Source organism: Grus americana, chromosome 13 (assembly GCF_028858705.1).
Source record: "Grus americana isolate bGruAme1 chromosome 13, bGruAme1.mat, whole genome shotgun sequence".
NCBI lineage: Eukaryota > Metazoa > Chordata > Aves > Gruiformes > Gruidae > Grus > Grus americana.
In genome coordinates this window covers 17,839,911-17,863,098 of record NC_072864.1, presented here as the reverse complement: position 1 = coordinate 17,863,098, position 23,188 = coordinate 17,839,911, and the positions used below count along the sequence as shown (strand labels likewise).

General features: G+C 33.7%; 1 protein-coding gene across 2 annotated transcripts in view; it reads left to right on the top strand.

The window, feature by feature from the left end:
• RPGRIP1L (RPGRIP1 like) overlaps window positions 1-23,188 on the top strand; it is a 76,782-nt gene that overhangs the window by 19,419 nt on the left and 34,175 nt on the right. For both annotated transcript variants that reach the window (XM_054840447.1, XM_054840448.1), the window contains 11 exons: window positions 697-802; window positions 4,554-4,700; window positions 5,852-5,925; window positions 9,970-10,109; window positions 13,082-13,188; window positions 13,421-13,471; window positions 14,575-14,754; window positions 15,275-15,392; window positions 16,456-16,908; window positions 18,507-18,658; window positions 21,003-21,369. In XM_054840447.1, coding sequence (XP_054696422.1) covers window positions 697-802; window positions 4,554-4,700; window positions 5,852-5,925; window positions 9,970-10,109; window positions 13,082-13,188; window positions 13,421-13,471; window positions 14,575-14,754; window positions 15,275-15,392; window positions 16,456-16,908; window positions 18,507-18,658; window positions 21,003-21,369 — 1,895 coding nt within the window. The remainder of the gene's footprint in view (window positions 1-696; window positions 803-4,553; window positions 4,701-5,851; window positions 5,926-9,969; window positions 10,110-13,081; window positions 13,189-13,420; window positions 13,472-14,574; window positions 14,755-15,274; window positions 15,393-16,455; window positions 16,909-18,506; window positions 18,659-21,002; window positions 21,370-23,188) is intronic.

The window sequence follows — 23,188 nt, the reverse complement described above, 5'->3', positions numbered from 1 at the left end:
ATCAGAATTGGTTTTTCTTCCTGTACTTGAAGAAGCTGTGAAAGTAATGGGATTTAGTTTCACTGTTTGAAGTAACAGAAAACATCAGTAATAAATATTTATTTAAATTTTGGATTATTTTAACCATCCTTTCCATTAAACAGTACGTTCTCAAATTAATCTTAGAATTATAACAATATAGAATGTCTACATGGATATTAAGTGATTTTCCTGTAGTTAAGACAAACGTGCAGCTTGTTTGAATGCCAGCCTTAAGGTGTTATAGTATAAATTGTTGTCACTTTTTCTTAGCAGTATTTGATAGGTTTAAACTCTAAAGGGAAATGCCATAAAATGGTAATCTACTGGCACCAAGTACTTTGGAAGGCGGAGAAGTGAATGGAAAACAAATAATCTCTTTAGGTATAGGATTGTTTTCCTGTCATATATAGTTTGATATGATAAACAAAGATATATATGTATTGATTGAAGTTGCTGTGTCATCATACAGTAGAATGTTTATTTACCTAAATTCTGTAATGTGGATTATAGAAGAAGAAATTAATTTGGGTATTACACACTAAATAAATCTTCTCCCAAATGTGTTGTAGAAAGCTGATTTGCAAAGGATTTCAACATTTCAAGACAAAAATAATAAGAGAACTAATTTTATATCTTTAAGTTCACAATGCATTTCTTTTTAATACAATTTTGAAGGCTAAACATTCGGGACAATGTGGAAATGATCAAGGTCCGTAAACAGCTGGTTGAGAAAAGCAATGCTCTTTCAGCAATGGAAGGAAAAATTCTCCAGCTTCAAGAGGTAATTGCAATTTGGTCAGTAACATTCCTTTACTCTTGTCACATAAGCATGCGTAAATGGAAAATAAATATACACAGTTCTTGATTCTGAGTCAATGCTGAGTACATGAAAATGAACCACATAATACATTGCACCCAAGCTACTCCAAATGTGTAGGATTTTTTAGTCTTAAATTTTATTTTATTTTTTTTTTCCAGAAAGGTCTGGCAGGTCTTAAAGATTTTATCTGCATAGGCATCCCAGGCAAATTGTGGAGAATGAACTGAGTTGTCTGGCTAGTGAAAGAGATTCCTGACCATTTAAAAAGAGGACTTTGGCTGAAATGTACTGATTTACTAAAGAAGCAGTACTAGACCCCCCCTTACTTTATCAATCTTTGATAAATTTGGGGAGGTGTGGCTATTTAGACTTCTGACATTAGGACTTAACTTGTGTTCTTAGGTTCATGTAAATTATTTTAGAGGGCTACTGTAAGTGACAGATTTTCTTTATAAAAAGAGCAGTTTTATGAAAATATCACCAGAACACGCAGCTGCATGGTAGAGATTCCGTACAGGTTCTAGTTATACAGCATTTTTCTGCTTCTTCCTATGTGTATTTGGAGAACCGCATGTGTATACAGACAGTAGTAGAATGATAATAGCTTAGAAATGGTAGAGTTCCTGTGAGTAGGAATGCCACATGCAATAGAGCTTTATAAAGTATCCTAGCCCTATGAGGTAGAAGCAGTAGATATCCTTGCAAACTCCTACTGCTGTCAGTTTCTTGTTATTTCGGCATGCTAAATAACACTTGTGCCATTAGATTTTTGTTCCGTTCTTTTTTTCCAGTGTTTCTCTGCTTCTATGTTTCACTTCACTTTGCTTCCCTCCTGCTTCTCGGTGTAATACCTATATCTTCTCTGACACAGCAGCTCTTCTGTTAGTAGCTCAAATCTAATTTTTCATAGGGTGAACTATGTAGAAAGTAAATTCTAGGGGAGACAGGTTTCACATGGCTTTTTGTGTTCTTAAATAGAAAGCGTTAAGTAAACTGTTCCATTTTAAATCATATGCGACTTTTTGGTAATTTACAGCAAACATCAAGTACTTATGCCTCTATCTTGGCAGCAGCTGAATAGAAACATATGCCTAGGATTCAGACTGGTATTTGAAGACATTGTTTCTAATATTCACAGTGAAAGCTGCATTTTTGTAAAGGATGAGTGTGTTTTCTGTCTCTTTTTCTTTTTTTTCTTTTTTTTTTTTTTACAAGATAATGGATACAATGGTTTTCCCATTTCCAATCATTTGAATGTTTGAAACATGTTTACTAAATGTGAATAACTAAAATCCAAAATTTCTAGTCTAGATGGCACATAAAGTACTTATCAACAGAGCAGGTTTTAGTATTTTTTATGTTTATCTTGATGATTTTTATTACTATTGAGTTTATTATCATTTACTTTAAGCTTTTACCAACTGAAACCCATATAATTCTTCTATGTTCATCTTTGAACTTGAGTCAGCCCAAAATGTGAAACCACAGGATGACAAGAGCCTATAATCCTGCTCCATCTAGTGATATTGAAATTGAGCTTGCTACCAAACATTTGCAGGACAGTTTGTTGGTAAAGAATTTTAATGTAGCCAGTTGAATGAAGGAATTGTGCAGTCTGCTTAGAAGAACAAAGGAACCGGAAACTGTTTGGATTATGTATTTGATCCCATTGGTATATTTATATGCTTTAATTACAGACTGAACATTCAGGATTTCATGATTTGTAATATGAAATAAGCTAACCTGTGCAACTACAATTTAAAATATTATAGAGAGTTAATTCTCTTCTTAAAAATCAGTACAACAACTTCACAACTGTAATTGAGAGCGGTTTATGTTCATTTGTGCAATATTTCTAGGACATATATATCCATTTACTTTAAATTAATTATTTCTAATTGACAACAATATCAAGGCATGTTTTGCAAAGAAATAGAATTCCAGACTAGAAATACTAAACTAAAATCATCTTCCCAATTGTTGCCATGACTCGAGTCTTGGGATACTCCAGGGCGAGCAGGATAGGAAACAGTTTGGGCATAATGGAAAAAAAGTGCTGACAGAGCACTCAGATATAGAAGAATATCCAGGTGAAGAATGCATTTTGGAAAAAAAAAATAACGAGGGTGATGTCATGGTCCACTTAATGAGGAAAGTTAATCCAAAATGGTCAGGAGAGTAGCAGAGACACTGAAAGATTTAGAACGAAGTTAAAGCAAGGAGATTTTTCAGGGGGATATTTTTAGTGCTTTTAATGAGGTGGTTCAGTAGAATAAATATTGATATATTTGTTTTCAACTGTTTTGGAAGTTAACAAAAGAGATAACAGTGAAATGGTCTATAAAAGGCAGCTTTGCCAAGGTGGAGTGGTTTGGGGTTTTTTCCTTCATATATAGTGGGTTGAAGTGACACAAGTTACTGAAATGGAAAAGAACTTCAGGAAAAAATTGAAGCTGAGAGACGAGGAAGAAAAGATGAGTTCACTTGGACAGTATGAATGGTTAGAGACTGTAAGGATTCTGATTTTGAGAAGAAGGAAAAGGAATTTGAAGAGAAATTAAAACAGCATAAAAGAATTATTTTTAAGGTGTCATTTTTTGAAGTTATTGAAATACAGTTCACAGATATAGGACAGAGCAAGAGGAGCAGTGAAGACAGACTGTTAAAAATTGATGAGTGATATACTTCATTGTCTCTCTGAAATAAGACTGAATGCTAATATTATTTGTTCTCCATGATATTTTTCTTATGGAGAAATGAGATATGAGAGGCTGAAGATCAGGTTGATGATTGGGTTTTCTGTGGGTTTTTCGTTTGTTTCTAGGATATTCAGATTGCATGTGAACCTAAACAATTTGTACAGGATTCACAGTCATTTAAACACTTTGTAGGAATATTATATGGAAAATATGAAGCTAGCTTTTTTCTGTCTGCAATCATTAAACATTATCTATACGCATACATGTATTTGACATAAATTTTCATATAATCATTTTATTAAACAGGAGATTGGCTTTTGGGCTGTTTTGTTTCCAGTTATACTTTGAATGTGATTTACATGGAAATTCTTAATGAATGAGGCTTTATTAAAGCATTGTGGAATATAGGGAGTATAATATCAACTGATATTCTGGAAATAGAGGTTCTATCAGCAACCGCCATTTAATATTAAAATTGGTTAAATGTGCTTTAATATAATCCATTGAAGTAAATTAAAATCTAAAAGAAATCATAAGTCCCTCATTAAATTACTGCTAGCATGGAAGTAGAACTGAGTGCATTAGGATTATGAAACAATTATATATATACAATTAAGGGTTAAAAGAGCTGCGGCAAGTTCTGTGATTAACATAACTGTGGTCAACATTCATTTTTGCTTGCTACTGCAGTGTTTTTGGTCAGCATGTCTAACCACTGTAACCACAGCAGAATCTTTTAATTGCTTAACAGATGTATTTCTTGGTCGTTTTCATCATGACGGAACTGAGGGTTTAATGTTCATGAAAGCAACAAGAATGCCACCTTCTCCTGGCCGTGCGTAATGAAAGTTGCTTTCAGTTACTTAGTTCAAGAGTGTCTCCTGTTGACCACATTGAGAATATATATTAAATATTGTCCTGAGAGACCACTGGTTGAATATGCAGAGTGCTGTAACATTTTACTATGCATGATTTATTTTAATTTTTGTCTGGATTTTCTTTCCTTTTCATAGAACCAAAGGAACTTGAAGACAAGCCATGATGCTTTAATAGCAAAAGGTGATGAACTGAATCTACAGCTTAAAGAGGAGCGGTTAAAATGCCTCCATCTTGAAAAAGAATTGCAGTCGGTGACTATTTCAAACCGAAGGACAGAGGAGGTGAGACTGGTTCAAGAGAGCTAGAATCTGCTTTAAGTAGACACATAGATAAAGGAAAAGTTAACAACGGGATGCCTTTTAATTGCAGAGATGTGAATAAAACTTTCAAACACGTTTAGAAGACTGACCTGCTACTATATATACTTTTATCCCATTGAAAAGAAAATCTTGCGGCTGCTGCTTGCATTTCATAGAATCACAGACGATACCTGGTCCCCATGCCACATAATCACTGCACCAGTGTTTGGACAGTATTTGAGGTTAAAGCATAGGATTTCATGTTAATTTTGATACTAAGCAAGTGCTTTGTTACCTAGAAAAAATCATAATACTTTATTTATTGATCACATATTGCTAGTTTTTTAGTATTAGTTCAAAAAATATTTATTATTTAGTTACAGTATGGTGTAGAATTACATCTTACTCAGCAGTTCAAATCAGTCACTTCTATTTCTTTGTCTAATGGCTCAAGTGTCATCATTAACAGTCACCCAGACATAGGGCTAAAAATCAAGTGGTTTATTCCTCATTCTCTTCAGTATACGAGGACTAAGAGTCTACAAACTTATTTGTTTTATCTTACATTTTGTAACAGCTTAAGTTTAGTTTTACCACTGGGTTTACCTGTTTTGAATGTATTTTACATTAACCACATTTTACCAAGGTTACTTCATATTTCTTTCAAACCTTTAAACTACTATAAAAAGCATCTTGTATCTTTAAAACCATATCCTGCTTTAGTGAGTATTTTGAAAGCAAGAACTTCTTTCTATAAGGTCAATAAAAATATATTTACAGGAGCCATTAACTAGCTAATACTAATATTCACCTACCAAAATAGAAATAATTTTTTTAATGCTATAGATTTTTTTTTTTTTTTTTTTGCATAAGGCAGAATGTGATTAGATACTGTTGTTCAACCGCGACATGTTAGTCTCAGCTTCATATAAACAACATGAGAAAGACTGACTGGGCCAAATGTAAATCCATGTGTTGAAAAAAAAGTTTTATTTTGAAGTTTCTAAGAGGCTATTGTATAAAAAGAACAAATAAAAGCCTGTCAATACCTACAAAATATTAACTGTCTTTACATATTCATTGTAATTTCCTTTTGTGCTGTGCATTGCTTGAAACTTCCTTCTTCATTGTAGTTACAGGAAAGAATAAATGATCTAGAAAAAGAGAAGGAACTCTTGAAGGAAAACTACGATAAGCTGTATAACAGGTAAGTTATGGTTTCTGTATACAAAAAGCTTGATTCCTGTCCTGTTTAATAAGTCTTCATATACTGTGGGCCTGAATGTGCACATGCATATTGTGTGTTTGTGCACACATGTAAATATATTCATGCTACAGTTCATTATATCAGTAAGTGTATATGGAAACTTTTATGGTGTTCTGTCTGTATTTCATCTGTTAGAACAGCTTCCATACTTGTTCTAATACTCTTGAAATAGTAGATTACTTCTTCTAAAAAATGTAATTTAAAAATAAGTAGAAGTCACTTTATTTTGAACATCAATGCAAAAAGTTGTTTTTTGAATTTCTAATATTTTTAAGGTTATTGTTGCAGAAGGAATACATCTAGGTAGACGTATATTCCTTTGGGTTTCTTTTATTTGGGGAAAAATGGTGTTTGAACTTCTTGTACAAGTTGTTCTACCACTTCTCAGTTGACCTATATAAAGTCTGATATCTGACAGCTTCTCCAGTGTTTATTTTTGAGGGATGGTTTGTTTGTTTTGGTAATAATTACCATTTCACTTGCACTGGTTCTGCTTGAAGTTTTTGTATGGGTTCATGTGAGTTATTACACGGTTTCCTATACATAATAAGTTATATAAATTGTATCAGCAGTGCTTACAATGCAAATGAAAATACATTGCCAGATAAGATTCAAAAATTCTCTGGTACAGAAAAGAAGTAATTATGCTCAATCGACACAAGCATATTAAAGGAAAAAATGCCCTTCAAATGATCTTTTCCTTTACTGTGAAACCATGTGATCTTTTACACTGAAGAGGGTGAGAAAATAAGAGGAATTTCCTAGAGCCAATAATTGCCTCAGAAAGTAGGTAAAATTCTTGAAGTCTTTCCTCATATAAAAGTTATCTATCCTCTTAAAGTTTGTTTGGTTTGTCAGTATCATGTCTGTCAAAAATACCGCTAATGAATAAACACAATGTGAGTGATATCAAATGTTGTTTATAGTATTCATACAATATTTATTATACTTTCTGTACTTTCTACAGTGAAATTAAAATTATAGTGGTAAAAAACTGAACACAAATAGGTTAAAGCATTTTTTTACGTACGAGATGTAACAGCTGTATGATCACAATATTAAGAGTTTCGTATAGGGGCAGTTGGTCAGTTGTCTCTCACTTAAGTACACTGTAGATTCCTCTGAAGTTTGATCATGTTACAAATATTTCTGATTATGATTTTTTTTCTACTCTATCATTATGCAGAGAAATAACTCTTACTAACAATTCAACTTACAATCTTGGCTTGAAATATTCTGTTCTATTTAAATCATGGTGGGATAACTTAAAAATGCGTTTAACTAGATAAATTTAAATATGGTTCTCTCATAACCCAGTAATCTCCAATATGGCTTTTCTTTTCCCTAAAAAGAACTGTCTTTTCATATACTCTCATTTAAACTTTGATTCATGTTTCATCATTCCATGTAACTATATAGGTAGCAAGAAATTAGAAAGAGAACTGGATCATTTCATTATAACTACTGTTTAATGTCCAACTTTTATTGCCCATTTGAAAAATGCAACTTTACTACAGCTTACCTGTTGCTAGCAGTGGATAGGCCAGTGTCCACAGGGGCCAGATAATTAATAAATATTTCTTTCTCTTTTTAGTGGAGGAAAAGTGGTGTAAACCCATTCTTAGCTAATGTTATTTTTTGAAATTCTTTTGAAGTTGATGGGAATTTTGCCAAAGCCAAGACTGCAGAACTGGATCTGAAAAGTTTACAAAGAACAAGTATGAATTTGTCAGTTGACTCTTACTATTTAGTCAGTATCCAAGAAAACAATTCGTTTGGATAAAAGGTTTGGAGGAATTGTTTTCATATGACCTTGTAATGCAAATCTAGCAATGCTTAAACTTCCTCCAAAGGAAACGATGCCAGATGTGGTTGACCATTTATAGTTACCCAGATGGCTCCAATGCCAGTGAAATACAGTAAATGTGAAAGAAATTCCACACGAATTCAAGTAAAAGTAATCTTAAAATTCAAAGGAAGAAAGTGACAGAAGTGGGCTCAATTCAAACTGACATAAACATTAGCGTTATATAGGCCTGGATAAAACCTGTCTTCTAAATTGTTCTTCGTTTAAACATCTAAATTCTGAATTACTATCATAGTAACTGATAATGATTTTTCTGCCAGCATAGTCTTTTGAAAAACTGAAATAATGTGTAGCTCTATCTTAATGTGAAGTAATTGTACCTAAAGATAAAAAATGCACATATAACTAGATATCATGGTTATTAAAACTTGAAAATGTTTTCACAAGCGTGAAAAACTAAGGGTGTCTTTTCTCGCTAAGATTTATTCTTTCCCTACAGAAGCCAATCAAATTTTGAAGAGTGGTAAATCTAAGTAATTATAGAACACACTGTGTCTTTTCTGTACCTATGCAACATTATGGAAATTATTGTGGGCTCATGCATTATATTCACTGCATATTATCTTCAAAATTATAGCAGGGTAAAGTATATATTACTATAGGACTTAGAAGCATTACTTAAGTTCATGCATGCTATAAAAGACACTCTATCACACTATGAGGTGGTATATGCCTAGAGAACTTTATAAATAGGTGCGATAGATATAGTATGAGAAAAAGACAAAATACAGATATAACTGCTTTTATGGAGATCACAAATCAAGAATATAAACTCTTGCCATATACTTTAGAGTCTACAATTCATGATATAATTTTTTTCTTTAATCTTAAGGTCATTCTTCAAATCTATTAGATACAGATGCACTTATACGTACTCAGAACCACTTTATGTAGACATAGCCATCAAAACTGGCAGTTCTCCTTCAGTCAGCATGTACAATCTTCGAAGCTGTGTGGGCTGTCCATTTTGTGATCTTTCTTTCTTCTCCTCTGTGTTTTTTTTGGTTGAGGCTTTTGTTACATAGATCTCTGGGAGAGATAGATTGATAAAAAGATAGATATCAGAAGATTTTTTTTTTATACATTTAAATATGTAAAAAATAACTTTTTTAACTGCTGAGCTTCACCAAGGGGAAGACTTGAGGAACAGACTCTTTTGCTTAAAAAACCACTACAATTTTTGATTTTTCACAGAATAAAAAAAAGTGAATAAACTGATTTATGATTGGCTAAGATGAAGGACATTTTTCCAATCAGTCCAGTCAAGAATGCAAGTATTGAATAATAAGACGATGACGACGACCATAGTACTCAACTGTCTAAATTATATGAAAGCACATTGCGTTGCTTTGTCTTTTTACCTACTGGGAATTATACTGTAGATTACTTAATGTACTTAATTTTGTTTCAATCTGAGTTACACATTTTGTTGTGGTTTCAGCAGTTCTGATTCTGTGTCCATGCAATCCTTATTGCACATAGATTGGTAGTTTACAAGTAAATATTGTCTTAGAGGCAAAATAGTTATTCTAATTTCTATGCCCACCTCTGTTTTTTATTTCTTAAAGTAGGAGAAAGATTACTTTATATGTGCTTCTTAATCAGTATCAGAATTGTTATTTTACAGTATGAGAAAACTGTTGTCACTTTGTGGTCAATATTTCTTTGAACAAGCAACTGACTTTAGGCTCTGCATGTTTCACAGATTTAAAAGAAATCAGGTGGGTGATCCCAGTTCTCTACATTAAGAGGTTTTGTATGCGGAAAGAATGGTTTTGTCAGTTGTCAGTTGCTGAGGTTTGGAGTTGTGGATTACTCTGGGATATGCATTTGAATTCCTTTTCTAGTCCCACAAATATTGCATGCTGCCAACTTTTCTGAATTTGGAGCTCTAAATTAAGGCCAGTTCCTTCGCTCGTCCCACAGACTCTTTCATGTTTTTTAACCGCAGCCTGAGAAAGGCGCCTTGGTTTCAACAGCAGCAGACCAGCATATGTTTACTTAATTCCTAAGACATGATGACAGTGGTCTCTGTGCCACTAAAAGCTTTTTTCTTTATTATTTTCTGTTGAAGCTGATTTCTAAAAGTTTTTCACATGCCACATGTTTTATTGCAGTGTCTTCAGTATGACCCATGAACAGCAATGGATATTAAAGGAACAGCAACTGAAACTGGAAATTGCTAAACTAGAGACTGCCATCAAATCTGATTTAGCAGACAAAAATGAAATCCTTGACAAGATCAAAGTAGAAAGAGGTATATTTCTGAAATAACTATAATTTTCTCATGATGTGAGATTCTCCTGTCTTGGAAGTTCAGGTATATTGCCCAGAAAAGTGTAGTTTCTGTTGTTGGTGATTTCAGAGCTGCCTTTTAAGTGTACATTTGAACAATACGCTTAAGTTATGACTAGCTTTTAAGTACAAAAATTGACCCAATACAGGTTATGTGCTGAATGAGGATCATATAACTCCAGCTGCCTTCATTCTTCATCTGTTGGGTTAATATTTACTCTTTACACTGTATTTCTCCTCCACATTGAAAATTCCTATGGAAAAGAGGACCATCTGACAGTCCCTCTCAAACTATAAACCACTATTCTAATTTTATTTACTGTACAAAGCTACATGAAGCCTGTATAGGCCCTTGAAGATGGTTAACTGTCACCTTTGTGAAGGCTTTTGCTGATTAAGATTCTACTTATTTTCATATTTGCAAATATGTACAAATATTTAATGTGGAAGACACTCATGCAAGTTTCTTCAAATTCGGATTTTGAATGGAATTGCATATGTTGGCACAACATGTATTTTGATTACAGCAGAGAAGAGTATTATTGCACAGTCCCTTAGATCTGTGATAAGGGTCTTATAAGGCCCTTATCAACACAGAGTGCTATCTGCAACTGTAGTCTGCTTCTAGTCGTGGCTGTGTAGCCTTTCACGCAAGCTGCTGTGACAGTGTTTTCCAAAGCCTCTGGGCCAGTGTTTTTCCCTTTCTTGTGCCGTTATTGTCATAACGTTGCTACTGAAAACCCTTACGTTGTTATGATGTGTTCTTGTGGGATGTAGTCACCAATGGTGTGAGAATTGCTGCTTCTCTCACCCCTCTTCTCCTTCAGTTGCAGCTTTTGGGTTAAATTAGGGGAAGCAAGCTATGCAGCACCAACCCTGAGCCAAGTGTGCTCCAATCAGTGCTGATGGTATTATAAGTGGAAACAACCCATAGAGAGTTTGAGTGGCTCCCGATGAAAAAGACTGTAGTTACATGGGAAAACTGAATGGCAGGACCCTCCTGTCACTTCTGTTACCTAAAGGCTATTGCAGAAGTAGTCCCTTTTCTCCTGCCTCTTTCCCTGCATGTCTTGCATTTTTATCTTTGGTTGGGATCATAGAAACACAGCCTGTTGCGAATCTGAAGAGGCAACGTGGACAGTGCTAAGGTAAACTGAGCTGTGCTGTTGACAGATTGGCCCATTTTGGTTCAAAAAGCTGTTGAAATTGCCTCAATCTGAACAAAAGATAGTTTTCTTTCCATATGCCATTTACAGTTTTGAAGTTAACTTTTTAAGCAGAAAGTGTGAATGAATGTTAAAAATGTGTACAAAGACTTCACTGGAGTTTGTGTTAGAAAAAAAGTGGACTGACTTGCTGCTTTTGTCAGAAAATTCATGACAATGAGATAGAAGTACTTGAGGAGTGATATCTTAGCTCCTTATCCCTGGAAAAACTGCCAGTTCAGATATCAATTTATATTGTAGGGAAAAGAAGCAACATCAACATGAGGGCCTCTTTTTCTCTGTGGGAGACCTCCCAAAAGGTATAAAGTCTTTTGAGTATATTCTTTGGGAGAGTCCAGAAGACTCAATTGCTGATACGTGTTTCAGCACCTTTATGAAGGCCTGCCTTCTCTGCCCTTTCACAAGGCTTATTTTAATTGTTTTCTTATTTGCTTTCTGATTTTTAGCCCTTAGTGTTTCCAATTATATCTTCTTCTCAATTGCGCAAATGCATTACATTTTCATCGTAACTGCAGAGAATTAAAACCTTACTGGTGATTATGTGTTTGAATTGAAAGTGACTCTTGTGGAGACCCAACACATGCATGAGTTAAGCTACTGTGTATAGGAGCAATGGCATTACAGATGATTTATTTTAGTGAAGATGTCATTTGATATATAAACTCTGCAAAATTAAAACTAACTTGATGCCAATTTTTGAAACATTTCAAAACCCTTGAGACTAGCATCTCAGCCACCTGTTTCCTGCCGAGTTCAATCCTCTAAACTGAAAAGCTGTTCTGTAAAAATAGTTAAGTTGTGCATCATGCCCTGAGGGTCAACAGAAAAGATTCCAGTATTAAAAAGATATTGTGGACTATTTTGTTGAAAGCAGTAGAATATATTCTCAACTAAGTATGTAATGTTTTACCAATCAAGTCCCACGAGTGCAGATGGAAATTACAAAGGCTAATACTTGCACGTCAGGTTGACAGTTAACATTTATATCATTCTTATCTGAAATACGAATTCATAGTATTTAAGTACGAGCATATAATTTCAGGACTTTGAAAAAACACAGGAAAAATTGGAAGGAGAAAAAACATTGTTATCAAGAGAGTAAGTGTACTTTTGTTCCTTAGAAACCTCAATGATTTTGAGAAAAGCTTGCTTTTAAAACTTTTCCATGTGAAAGAAGCTATGTTGTTATAGCTAAACTATTTCGCCTAATCCTTAAGGTTTTTTCTGACATCTTATTGAGAAATCATTGTGGATATAGCTGTGCATTAGTGGGTATTTGTGTAAAATCTGTGTAACCTTCTTCTGATAAGTTTAATGGTGTTTAGTCATTCAGATTGACAGAGAGTTTTATGTCCTCTCTCTTCCTCTCTTCCCTCCCTACCCTCAAAACAGAAAGCTGTACTTCGTTGGACTTATCTTTCTATTTAGAAATGCACGTAGTATAGATTTTTGATGCTGTAGGTTCCCTTTTAATGAAAGTAAGACTGTTTTGCTTTTTTTAATTCATACACCTATACCAGATCAAAGAGGAGGAGTTCTCCATCCATCTTTCTGTTTGTTAATACTAAAGTTTTCCCTATTAAAAATAAATTATTTTCTACATTTTAAAATGAAATTTTCATGCATAAGTTAATATGAAAAAGCAAGTTTATCATGTTTATAATTATGTTGAATTAAGCAGAATATTTTGTTCTTTTTCTATGTTAAGACCAAAAGGAAATGCTGATGCAAGAGAACAAAGACCTGCAGTTACGCTACCTGGAACATAAGCAACAGCTAGATGAACTGAAAAATCAGATGAAGTTTTTGACCAAGGTGAACTCTATTTCTGTTTAGAATATGAGCAGAACCCCCACACTTTATGTTTTATGCATAGTGCAAGTATTTCTTGAAAGTAAAAGAATACAGATATATAATAGTGTTTGTTTATTCATGATATCCAGCAAAATGTCATGTCTAGTGAGAATGCATCTTGTTAGTCTGAATGTTTTTCTTCAATATTCATTCACATCTGATAGCACCTTTTCATTAAGTATTTCTGTTTCAGGAAGGTGATATTGATGTGGCAGAACTCAGTGAAGCCCTCATGCTTATAAAGGTAACTTGCAAAGAATGAGCATATGGGGGTTAGAACTAGATGATCTTTAAGGTGCCTTCCAACCCAAACCATTCTATGATTCTATATATTTTGCTTTTTTCTTTTTTTCTTTTTTCTTCTTTTTTTTTTTTTTTTCAAACCCTTCATTGACCATTACATGTTTTCTACACAATGACTGGGATTTTCAAGAGCTGAATTATTTGTGCATCTTTTAGTAGTTAATGCTTCAAGCCTACATGTGTGCTTTTGTCATTTTTCAGTTACAGTGAAGCAGAAGGGAAGATGAAAAAATTGCCAGGATGAAATCTGGAGTTATGTAGATAATTCATTATAACATCAAAAGTGAATTAGACCAGATTCACAAGCATTTTTTTAAAAAACTTACTTTTTCTCAGTTAAATGACTTATCACGCCATCTTGTTCTTTCTGTAATGTTTATTAAAAACAATTTTGTGTTTTAATTCTGTAATTTATTGCAGTGTACTATAAGCATGGAAGTTCTAAAATGGGATACAGCAATGCTTAGCAACTTTTCTTTGTTTATTAAAACAGAAAAACAAAAATACCCAGAATTTTTTTCTTTCCTTGCACATACATTGTAATTTTAATGTTTAAAGCAAAATTGAAAATGAAGTGGGAGTGGGGAGAATAAATCAGTGAAAAAATAAGTTTGCATTGTTTCCACTGTTCTAGTGTGTTAGGTTTTATTTTCTTGCAGAAGTGTTTACTGTAAATAGTATCTCTTTCTGTTACTGAAATGCAAATGATAATTCTAGACTGATAATCAAAAAAGGAAAGGGAAAAAAAACCCTAGATGAAAATTAAAATGTCAGTATTAATAACAGAAGCAATCTAGATTTGAGAATAATAATTCAGGTTTTAATTGGTTCCTGATAATCATGAGATCACATTACTGAATGCAGTCCTTACTAGTCTACCTCATTCCTATTTTTTATGTTACTACACGCTCAAAATTTACAACGTTATGCTTACTGTCTTACCGTTGTTTCAAAATTATATCCCAGTGTTACATTTAAGCAGGTACAAATACATCCAAATATTTTGAAAAAGTTTGTTCTAGTAATTTTTCAAATTTCCTCCAGGTTCGAAAGCAGCAGCAGAATGGGGACCTTATGTTTTTGGAAAAAGTAGAAGACAATATCGATAAAAATTTAGAACACTCCATGCAGGAGCTGCAATTAACACATGCAGAAACAGTGCAAGAGCTTGAAAAGACAAGGAATATGTTAATTGTGCAGCACAAAATTAACAAAGATTACCAGGTACTAAACTCTACTCACAGTGGAAAATAACCCAATAATGATATTTTAACATTTGTAGCACTGGAACTTGTCATAATTAAGCCTTGCAAATTCAGCAACAAAGCCAATCTGTTTATAGGTAACCTGACATAAGCTTTGCTGTTGTTGAAAGTATTGTTTAAAAAGTGTGAGATCCAGCTGACCGTAACTTTAGTCTTTTAACTCACCCTGATCGGAGCCCTCAAACTATGCCTTCTTGGGATTATCTCTGAGCTCTTATCAGTCCTCACAGGAAAAATAGCTGGATACTTATGAAATAAACTTCCTTTTCCACAACACTCTGCTTTTACTCTCTTGTGCTGGATTACTGCAGATCATATTTTGACTGATTGCTGTATTGCTGAATTAAAAATTGCTATTTTTGTGTACACTAAATGTTCTTTCCTCAAATCTAACTGTATTTTAATTTGTAGCCAAAAGCATGTGCGGCATCAGTGCAGAGAAGCCTCTAAAGCCCTTTTTACGTGCAAATTTTTTTCAGACTGAGGTAGAAGCAGTGACACAAAAGATGGAATGTCTACAGAAAGACTACGAGTTAAAACTGAAACAGTATGTCCATCTTCTTGATATTAGAGCTGCACGCATCAGAAAACTAGAAGGTATCTTTAAAGTATATTCTTCCTAATTTTTTAATATTTTTTTCTCTTGAAATTAATGTTGTAAACTTGTTCTTCTGTTGAAATACTTTTACATTACTAAAACTTGCAGAAAAGTCACTTCCTTCATGGAAGATTATCTGTGTGCTGTTTCCTTGACTTAATGATAAAGTTATTAATCAAAGAAAATTCAACAAAGCAATTTATGCTGAGCTATTGCTGAATAACTACCAAACTTAGAAATTACTTTTTTTAAATAAATCATATGTTTATGGTCAACCTTTTATTTTGCTGTCCTTTCATTACATAATCATTTTATATGTTGCTAAAAATCCCAAAGTCATGGTATAATATATGTACAGAATATTTCAATATGATGAATTTAAAATGCTAGTTGAATGACTTCAGTGTGTAAAAGGTGCATAGGAAGCCTGAAACAGGATACCTTACTAACCCCAATGTCATAACAATTTTCATGTTTTGTCTCCAAGTTGTGTCCCCTGTGCTAAAGGACTGCATGGTGAATTATGTCCTAATTCTGTAAGCGTGTATTTTGATGTGTTCACCATTTTACCACCTTGAAGCCAGGCAACATGTACAGGTTTTTGCTGATAGTTCTGTCCACTCGAGATATTACAGAGGTTAAAAGTCAGACGTATTCTTTATTTCTCTCCCTGGCAAATTTAATTCAACTCTACAAAAATATGTATCTTAAGTCTCCGCTACATTTTATAGTGATACTTATTTTGATCACTGCATAAGACCTCTGAATTTGTGCTTGTTAATTACCTTGTAATCTGTTACTAATTGTTAGGGCCCTGTGTCTATGTATATTGAAGCAGCTCCATTGTGGAGGTATTCTTGATTCTTGTCAGTGTGCTAAATGAGCAGTAGATGTATGATTTTGGATGTGTGATTCCTCTTTTGGTAAAGTCTTTAAGAAACTAACATTGTTAATATAATTGAATTATATTTTTTTTCTCTCTACTCTGTCATTAATTATATTTGATTTTTAAAGAAGATGGTCATATTGTAGCTCTATTTTATTTTTTTTTTTTTGTTGCAGCCCAATTAAGAGATACTGTCTATGGTACAAAACCACGTAAATCCATACCAGAAATATTGCCAAGTGATGCAGTGGATGAATTTGATGAAACTTTACATTTAGAAAAAGGAGAGAATCTTTTTGAAATTCATATCAGCAAAGTGATCTTCTCTTCTGGAGTTATGCATGCTTTTGGTGACCATGAACCTGCAACTTTTTGTACTTACTCATTCTATGACTTCGAACTTCAGACTACCCCAGTAGTTTATGGGTGTAGCCCATCATATGACTTCACTTCTCAGTATGTTGTGCAGGCTGATGACTGCTTCTTCCACTATATACAGCGAAACAGTATCATGCTTGAGGTTCATCATGCATATGGTACAGATTACGAAACAGTTGCTACATGTCAACTGAAGTTCCATGAAATCTTGGAAGACAAAGGGAAGATCTACAGCACAGCAAATTTAGTTGGTAATTAACATATCATAAAGTATTCTGTTTGATGCAGTATTGTAAGTGACAATTAAGTAATGTGGTTTTGGCCAATTAGTAATTCGTGTATTACTATTTCAAAAGAAACAAAACAAAACAAAAAAAAAAGCTTTGCAGAACATGGTATTTCCTGTTGGATGTGCAGCATGTTCTGGTGATTCTACCGACAGTTGTGGGAAAGCTCCGATGGGTGCAATTTTGTCCATAATGGCTGAGGACAAATATGGTGTTAATATAGTGATCCTGAAGTACATGACATTAGAAGTATGTGACATGCTGGAAATGGCATTAGAGAATCTTGCCTGAAAATAGCAAGTGATTCTTTGTCTTCTATAAAGGTTACTTGCAAAGTGTTACTACTACATATGTAAAGAATTTTAATGAAAGATAGTATCACCTTACTCAACAGGATTCTACAAAAACAACATGGAGAAAAGTAGTTAACAGAGTGGTGTACTTGATTGCATTGTGGTACTACTAATATGTTAGAGTATCTCTATGAATACTGTAGAAGAGATATTTTAAAATAAGTCTGATATTCTTTTTCATTTTGCTTTATTATTTTATATATTATTAATTGTCTTTTAGTTGCTTAATGCAAGTTTCCTTCATCCTCTGAGACTGTTACTGATAGAAGGGGGCCCTTCTTACTTCAACTGCGAAACATACAGTAATTTTTGTGAAGTCTCGTAATATATTTAAATGAAATTAAATTATTCTACTTTTGCAAATGCAATTTCTCTGTTTGGCAGAATATAAATTAAAACCAAAAACATTTCTGCATGATAAGACTATTAAACATCACTGCTTTGTATCTGGACCAAGTGTCAGAAATATATCCCCTCATTCCTTATCAATAAATAAAGGAAGAAATGGTTACAGTGATTGTAATTTAAACTGGTAAGGTTTACGTAAGGCATCCAAAAGGTGGAAATGATAGTGATTACAGTTAATAATATTTCATGTAGTAGCATAATCTATAGGGGAGTTGGTTTAGGTGTTGTGCATTTTTTTTCCTTTTAATTTAATCCACTCTTTTAAAATAATTTTAAGATATCCCAGACAAGCCTTTTTTAAGAAGTACTTAATATTCTGTGCTGCTTAATTTTTCTTTTAGAAGTATTTTGTCAGATCAGTTTATTCAGAGACCTCTAACTGCCCACTTCTGACAAAAAGCTAGTTTAATAAGCCATTATAAAGTGGTATTTTTTGTAATTTAAACTGCATACCACTTTATGGGACATTTCCAACTGTTGACATACAGAACTGTCCTAAGCTTTACTTGCCTTGAAGAGATTAAAAATAATGAACTTGACTCTATAGCTTGGGCAGTACATATTGAAGATTACAATAAGAAAAAATGGTCATGTTTAGATTTTTTGGATCATGCATGGACAGCCAGAGTAGTTGTTGTTTCTGTTTCTAGCATGAACTGCACATCTCATGTCACAAACGCTATCATAATGCATAGTCACAAGATAACTAATCTTTAATTTGTGGCATTTCCTAGCTTTTGACCTAAGTACTTTAATGTTGAAAAGAAAATTAATGCAATCCCATATGTATTTATTCCTTAGGAATCAAAGGAAACATTCAAAATTATGGTACCATAGAATACTGGATCAGTTTACGAGTTCCTATGGATCAAGCTATTAGTCTGTACAAAGAGAGGTCAAAGGCTCTGGGGTATATAACATCCCATTTTAGGGAACGTGAACAACCATCCCAGGTATGTTTGGGTTTGTACTTCATAGTTTTGATAGAACAAACTGTTCAAAATTACTTTTTTAAGTACAAATAGTTTACTTCGAGTCTTGATATCTTTGAGGTTAACAAAGTTAAAGGTTCTTGAACTGGAGAACATCTTTAGCAGTTGAATTGACATAGTTTTCATATAAAGAGATAAAGAATCTGTTGAATTACAGCTTTCCTGAAGAGACAAAGTCTTAAACTTCAGTTATTTATTTTTCCTGAAATTGTCACTAGAATATTTGAAATTATTATATTTCATTTTCTTAACCTGTAAGTGTCAGATTTTGTTAACATTTTGTTCTAGTACAATATTCAGGAATGTTAAACAAAGTGGTGTTGGATCATTATAACAGGTCAAGTGGTTGTTCAGAAAGGTCTCAAAGTTCTTAATGTTTGATTATTATGAGATCGAGATTATTTCATGTTTGTTCTTTGTTTTGTTTTGCTGGGGTTTTTTTAAGCTGGATAATGGAGATAATTCTGATGATATAATGCACTGTATGATCATGTTTAAATAAGGGTTACAGACAGAAAAAGAAGGGACTTTCAGACATCTTTACCAATTATTCAAGAAATAAAAACAATCAGGTTGAAATGTGTAAATTAAACCACTTTAGAGTTTCTAACAGGCTTTTTTTTTTTTTTATCTATAGCAGTTCGAATTACTGTAAGTCTGGAGTAGCTTTTTTGTTTTATATTATTTCATAATGTAAATTTATATTATACTAGAATCTCAATGGATTCCATGATGTAATCTGAGAAGTATGTTTAGTGTATGAATTCTATTAAAGGTCAGTGTAGGCATTTTCAGAATAACTTTGTGTTTGATAACATTGTAACATTTGCTTTAAATCTAATTTTTAAAAGAATCAAAGGTATTTTTAGCTAACTCACAAAATCTGGCTGTTGTTAAATGCCAAAATCTGTTATTTAGTTTTCTCTATTCTTGATTATGTTATTTCTAGCTGTGTTACCAATCCAAACACAGTTGAAAGGTAAGGCATGTGGAACAGAGTGTTTTGTTGTAATTATTGTAAAATTGCAAATTAAAACATGGCAACTGAAATATTCTGATTATACGGGAGAAAATAAAATAGGAAAAATGGCGGAAATGAAGAACAGCTTCTACAGAGTTTTTTGGTACACTGCAGTTTTCAGAACTGTTTAATGGCAGAAACTAAAAGTCATATAGCTATAGCAGATGGTTACATTATGTTAAGGGTTCTATCAGTCTGCAGCTGCAAAAGTAGCTTCAGTTGTGTGTTCCAAAATTTAAGCTTGCACAAGTTAAACATACCTATAAAATGTTCTGTCATAGCAGCAGAAATAATGGAAATATGAACTGTACATAAACTAGAAATTTTTTTTTCCAGTTCTGTATGTAGCGAGAAATAGTAGTCTTAAGGTTGCATATTAAGGACTTAAACTGTCATGTTTGGTTTTCTCGTTAACTATTTTGGTGTGGATTATTTAATCAAAATATTTAACATTTTATCACAAATAATCAAATTGATACATGTTTCCCCATATAGCAGAAGACAGAACTCTGGCTTCCCCAAGCAGGATAATTATGTGCAATTAATGAAAATAGCTGTGACATATTACAGTAAAAAGGGAGAGCCTTTTGAGATCAATATAGATGGGGATTACTCATTTAAGATAGTAATGTTGTTTGTTTTCTTCTTTAATTTTTATTAAAATTAATTTCCCAGTTTCCAACTATGTGTTCCACAGTATGTACAAGCCATGCTGATAGGTAATTCTAAAAATTTGTGATAACATTGAGGTTTTTAATTTACTTCAAGCATTTATAATTACTCTTCACATGCTGATTTCTAATTTTTGTAAATTTATTATGTAGGTGAAGGGTTTGGAGGAAGAAAAAAACAGGAATCTACAGTGCAATTTTAATTATTGAGAAGTACATATATAAAAGGGACTACAGTTATCAAAATTTCTTGGCAGAGAATAGCTGTCAAGATCAGAATCCCTAACTTTAAAGTGGCACTAGATATGAATCACTCTTAAAACTGATCTTCACTGCTTTGTAGATAATCAAATGACAAGTAGATCATAAAACTTTGGAAGAATAAAGCAAGCAATCACAGACCTGAAAGGATTAACCTCTTATTTTGTTATACCACCAATCCAAGAGAGATGTCACTGAATTTATAGAACAAGTAATATTTTTGACATATAAAATTAAACAGTAGTTGGAGTGTCATTAAAATAATCAGTTATTTGTTCTATTTATATAGTTCTTAGAGTTCACCAACATAAGAATTCTAATGTTTTTAATTTAACTTCTTTTTCATTTAAAGCAGCAGATACTCAGAACTGCCCAAGTCAGCACTTCAACAGATGGCAATTTAAATGAACTCCACATTACAATAAAATGTTGTAACAATCTGCAATCCCGAAAAAAACATCTTCAGCCAAATCCTTATGTTGTCTACAAGTTCTTTGATTTTGCGGACCATGATACTCCCATCATTCCTAACAGCAACAACCCACAAATAGATGACCATATGTGTTTCCAAGTGCCAATGAATGCAGATTTAGACCGATACCTAAAATCAGAATCCTTAACCTTTTATGTATTTGATGATGGTGAAATGGAAGAAGGTGCTTATGTAGGGAAAGCCAATGTGCCTCTTATTTCTTTAGCACATGACAGATATATCTCAGGTAAGAATTAGACCTCTTTAAACTTAACAAAATCTTCACTTCCTGTTTTGTATCTCTTTAAATCTCTTTAAGAACCTAACTAAAGCTCAGCTCTTCAGAGGGATCCGGACAGGCTGGATGTATGGGCTGAGGCCAACTGTATGACGTTCAACAAGACTCAGTGCTGGTCCTGCATGGGGGTCACAACAACCCCATGCAACACAACGGGCTGGAAAGCTGCCCAGCAGAAAAGGACCTGGGGGTGTTGGTGTTGCAATGAATCCGAACAGAATGCCTGCACCTTACAGGGTCGATTGCAATAGCAGGGGTTTTTTCCCCTCATGACGTTTTCTGAGATTTAAGAGAAAGTAGTAAATATTTTCTTTAAAATCCAGGAGTAACAAAAATAATTAAATCAAAGGAACCTGGTATCCAAACATTCATTTATCATGGTCCTATCAAGGATGAAAAGTCTTTTAAATCCTTTTTTGTTCTCTATACTGGCCCAAGTATGGAATAATGATGATTTGATAAATAATTACAATTGGAATGATGTGTCACTCTGGCACAGACTAAATGTAATTGCTAATCAATTTTTGCTGTTTTCTTTTTTGTTAGCATCTTAGTAATCTGTTTGCATCTGTCTTTTACCACTGTTTTTTGCCTTGAGAAGCCTAGCAAATTTATCAGTTATATTTCTCACACTACTATATTATGAGTATCTTTGATTATTAGGTAGAAAGGCCCCATTAGTCTTAACATCAGGAGGGAAGGGGTGGCTGCAAGCTGACTTTCAAAATTTACTGCTTGCATAACTGACAAGATATCTGTGAAACAAAAATAGTAGGTGTCTGAAATAACTCTTGAAAAAAATAAATCGAGTGTTTCTCTCTGGTTCAAAAGAAACCTGGAAATATTTGATATATTCTTTTACTGATCCTTTTTTATGTTCTAATGATAAAAAATATTTCCTGGCATATAGTTTCTTCCACCTCCTTTTCTTCTGGTGTTGCTGCTACTTCTTTTATTCAGGACTGATATGCTAATTTATAACATGGTTTCTTTCTCTGCACGGCTTCATTTTTTTTCTCATTAGTTGCCTTTTCTAGTTTAGGCTAACGTACACTTAAATAAATTGCAAAATTGACATGAGAAATCAGCCTCTTTGGGGGGAAAAAAACAGATCAAGAGCTACACTTGGAATCTTAGAATCATTGTCAACTGGAACTCCTGATATGATCTAGTCCAATGTCCTGACCAAGACAGAGGAAGTTGCTCAGGACTTTGCCAAGTTAAATTTTGAGTATCTCAAAGGACAGAGATCTAGTACCTGTCTGGTCAACCTCTTCCAATGTTTGATCACCCTCATAATAAAAACATTTTCCTTACTGATCTAGGATTTCCCATGTTCCAACTTGTATCTGTTGGCTGTCCTCTTGCTGTGCACCTCTGGTTCTGTCTTTTCCACACCCTCCTATTAGGTGGCAATAAGATCCCCTCTGAGCCGCCTCCTCCTCTGAAGGCTGAACAAATAATTTCTTTCAGCCTCTTCTATGCCATGTGCTGCAATGCCGTGAAGCGCTCTGTAGCCCTCCACTGGACCTGCTCCAGAATGTCAATGTCGAATAGAGAAACTTCCCTTCTTGCTAATACAGGCCAGAGTGCAGTTGGCATTCTTTGCTGCAAAGACACAGCTTCTCTGGCTTATATTATTTTCGTCAAACAGGACCAGCTCTTTTTCTGCAAGGCTGCTTGTGGCCAGTCAAACCCCAGCCTGTACTGCTGCTTGGGGCTATTCCTGGGCTGATGCAGGACTTTGCATTTACTTTTGTTGAACTTC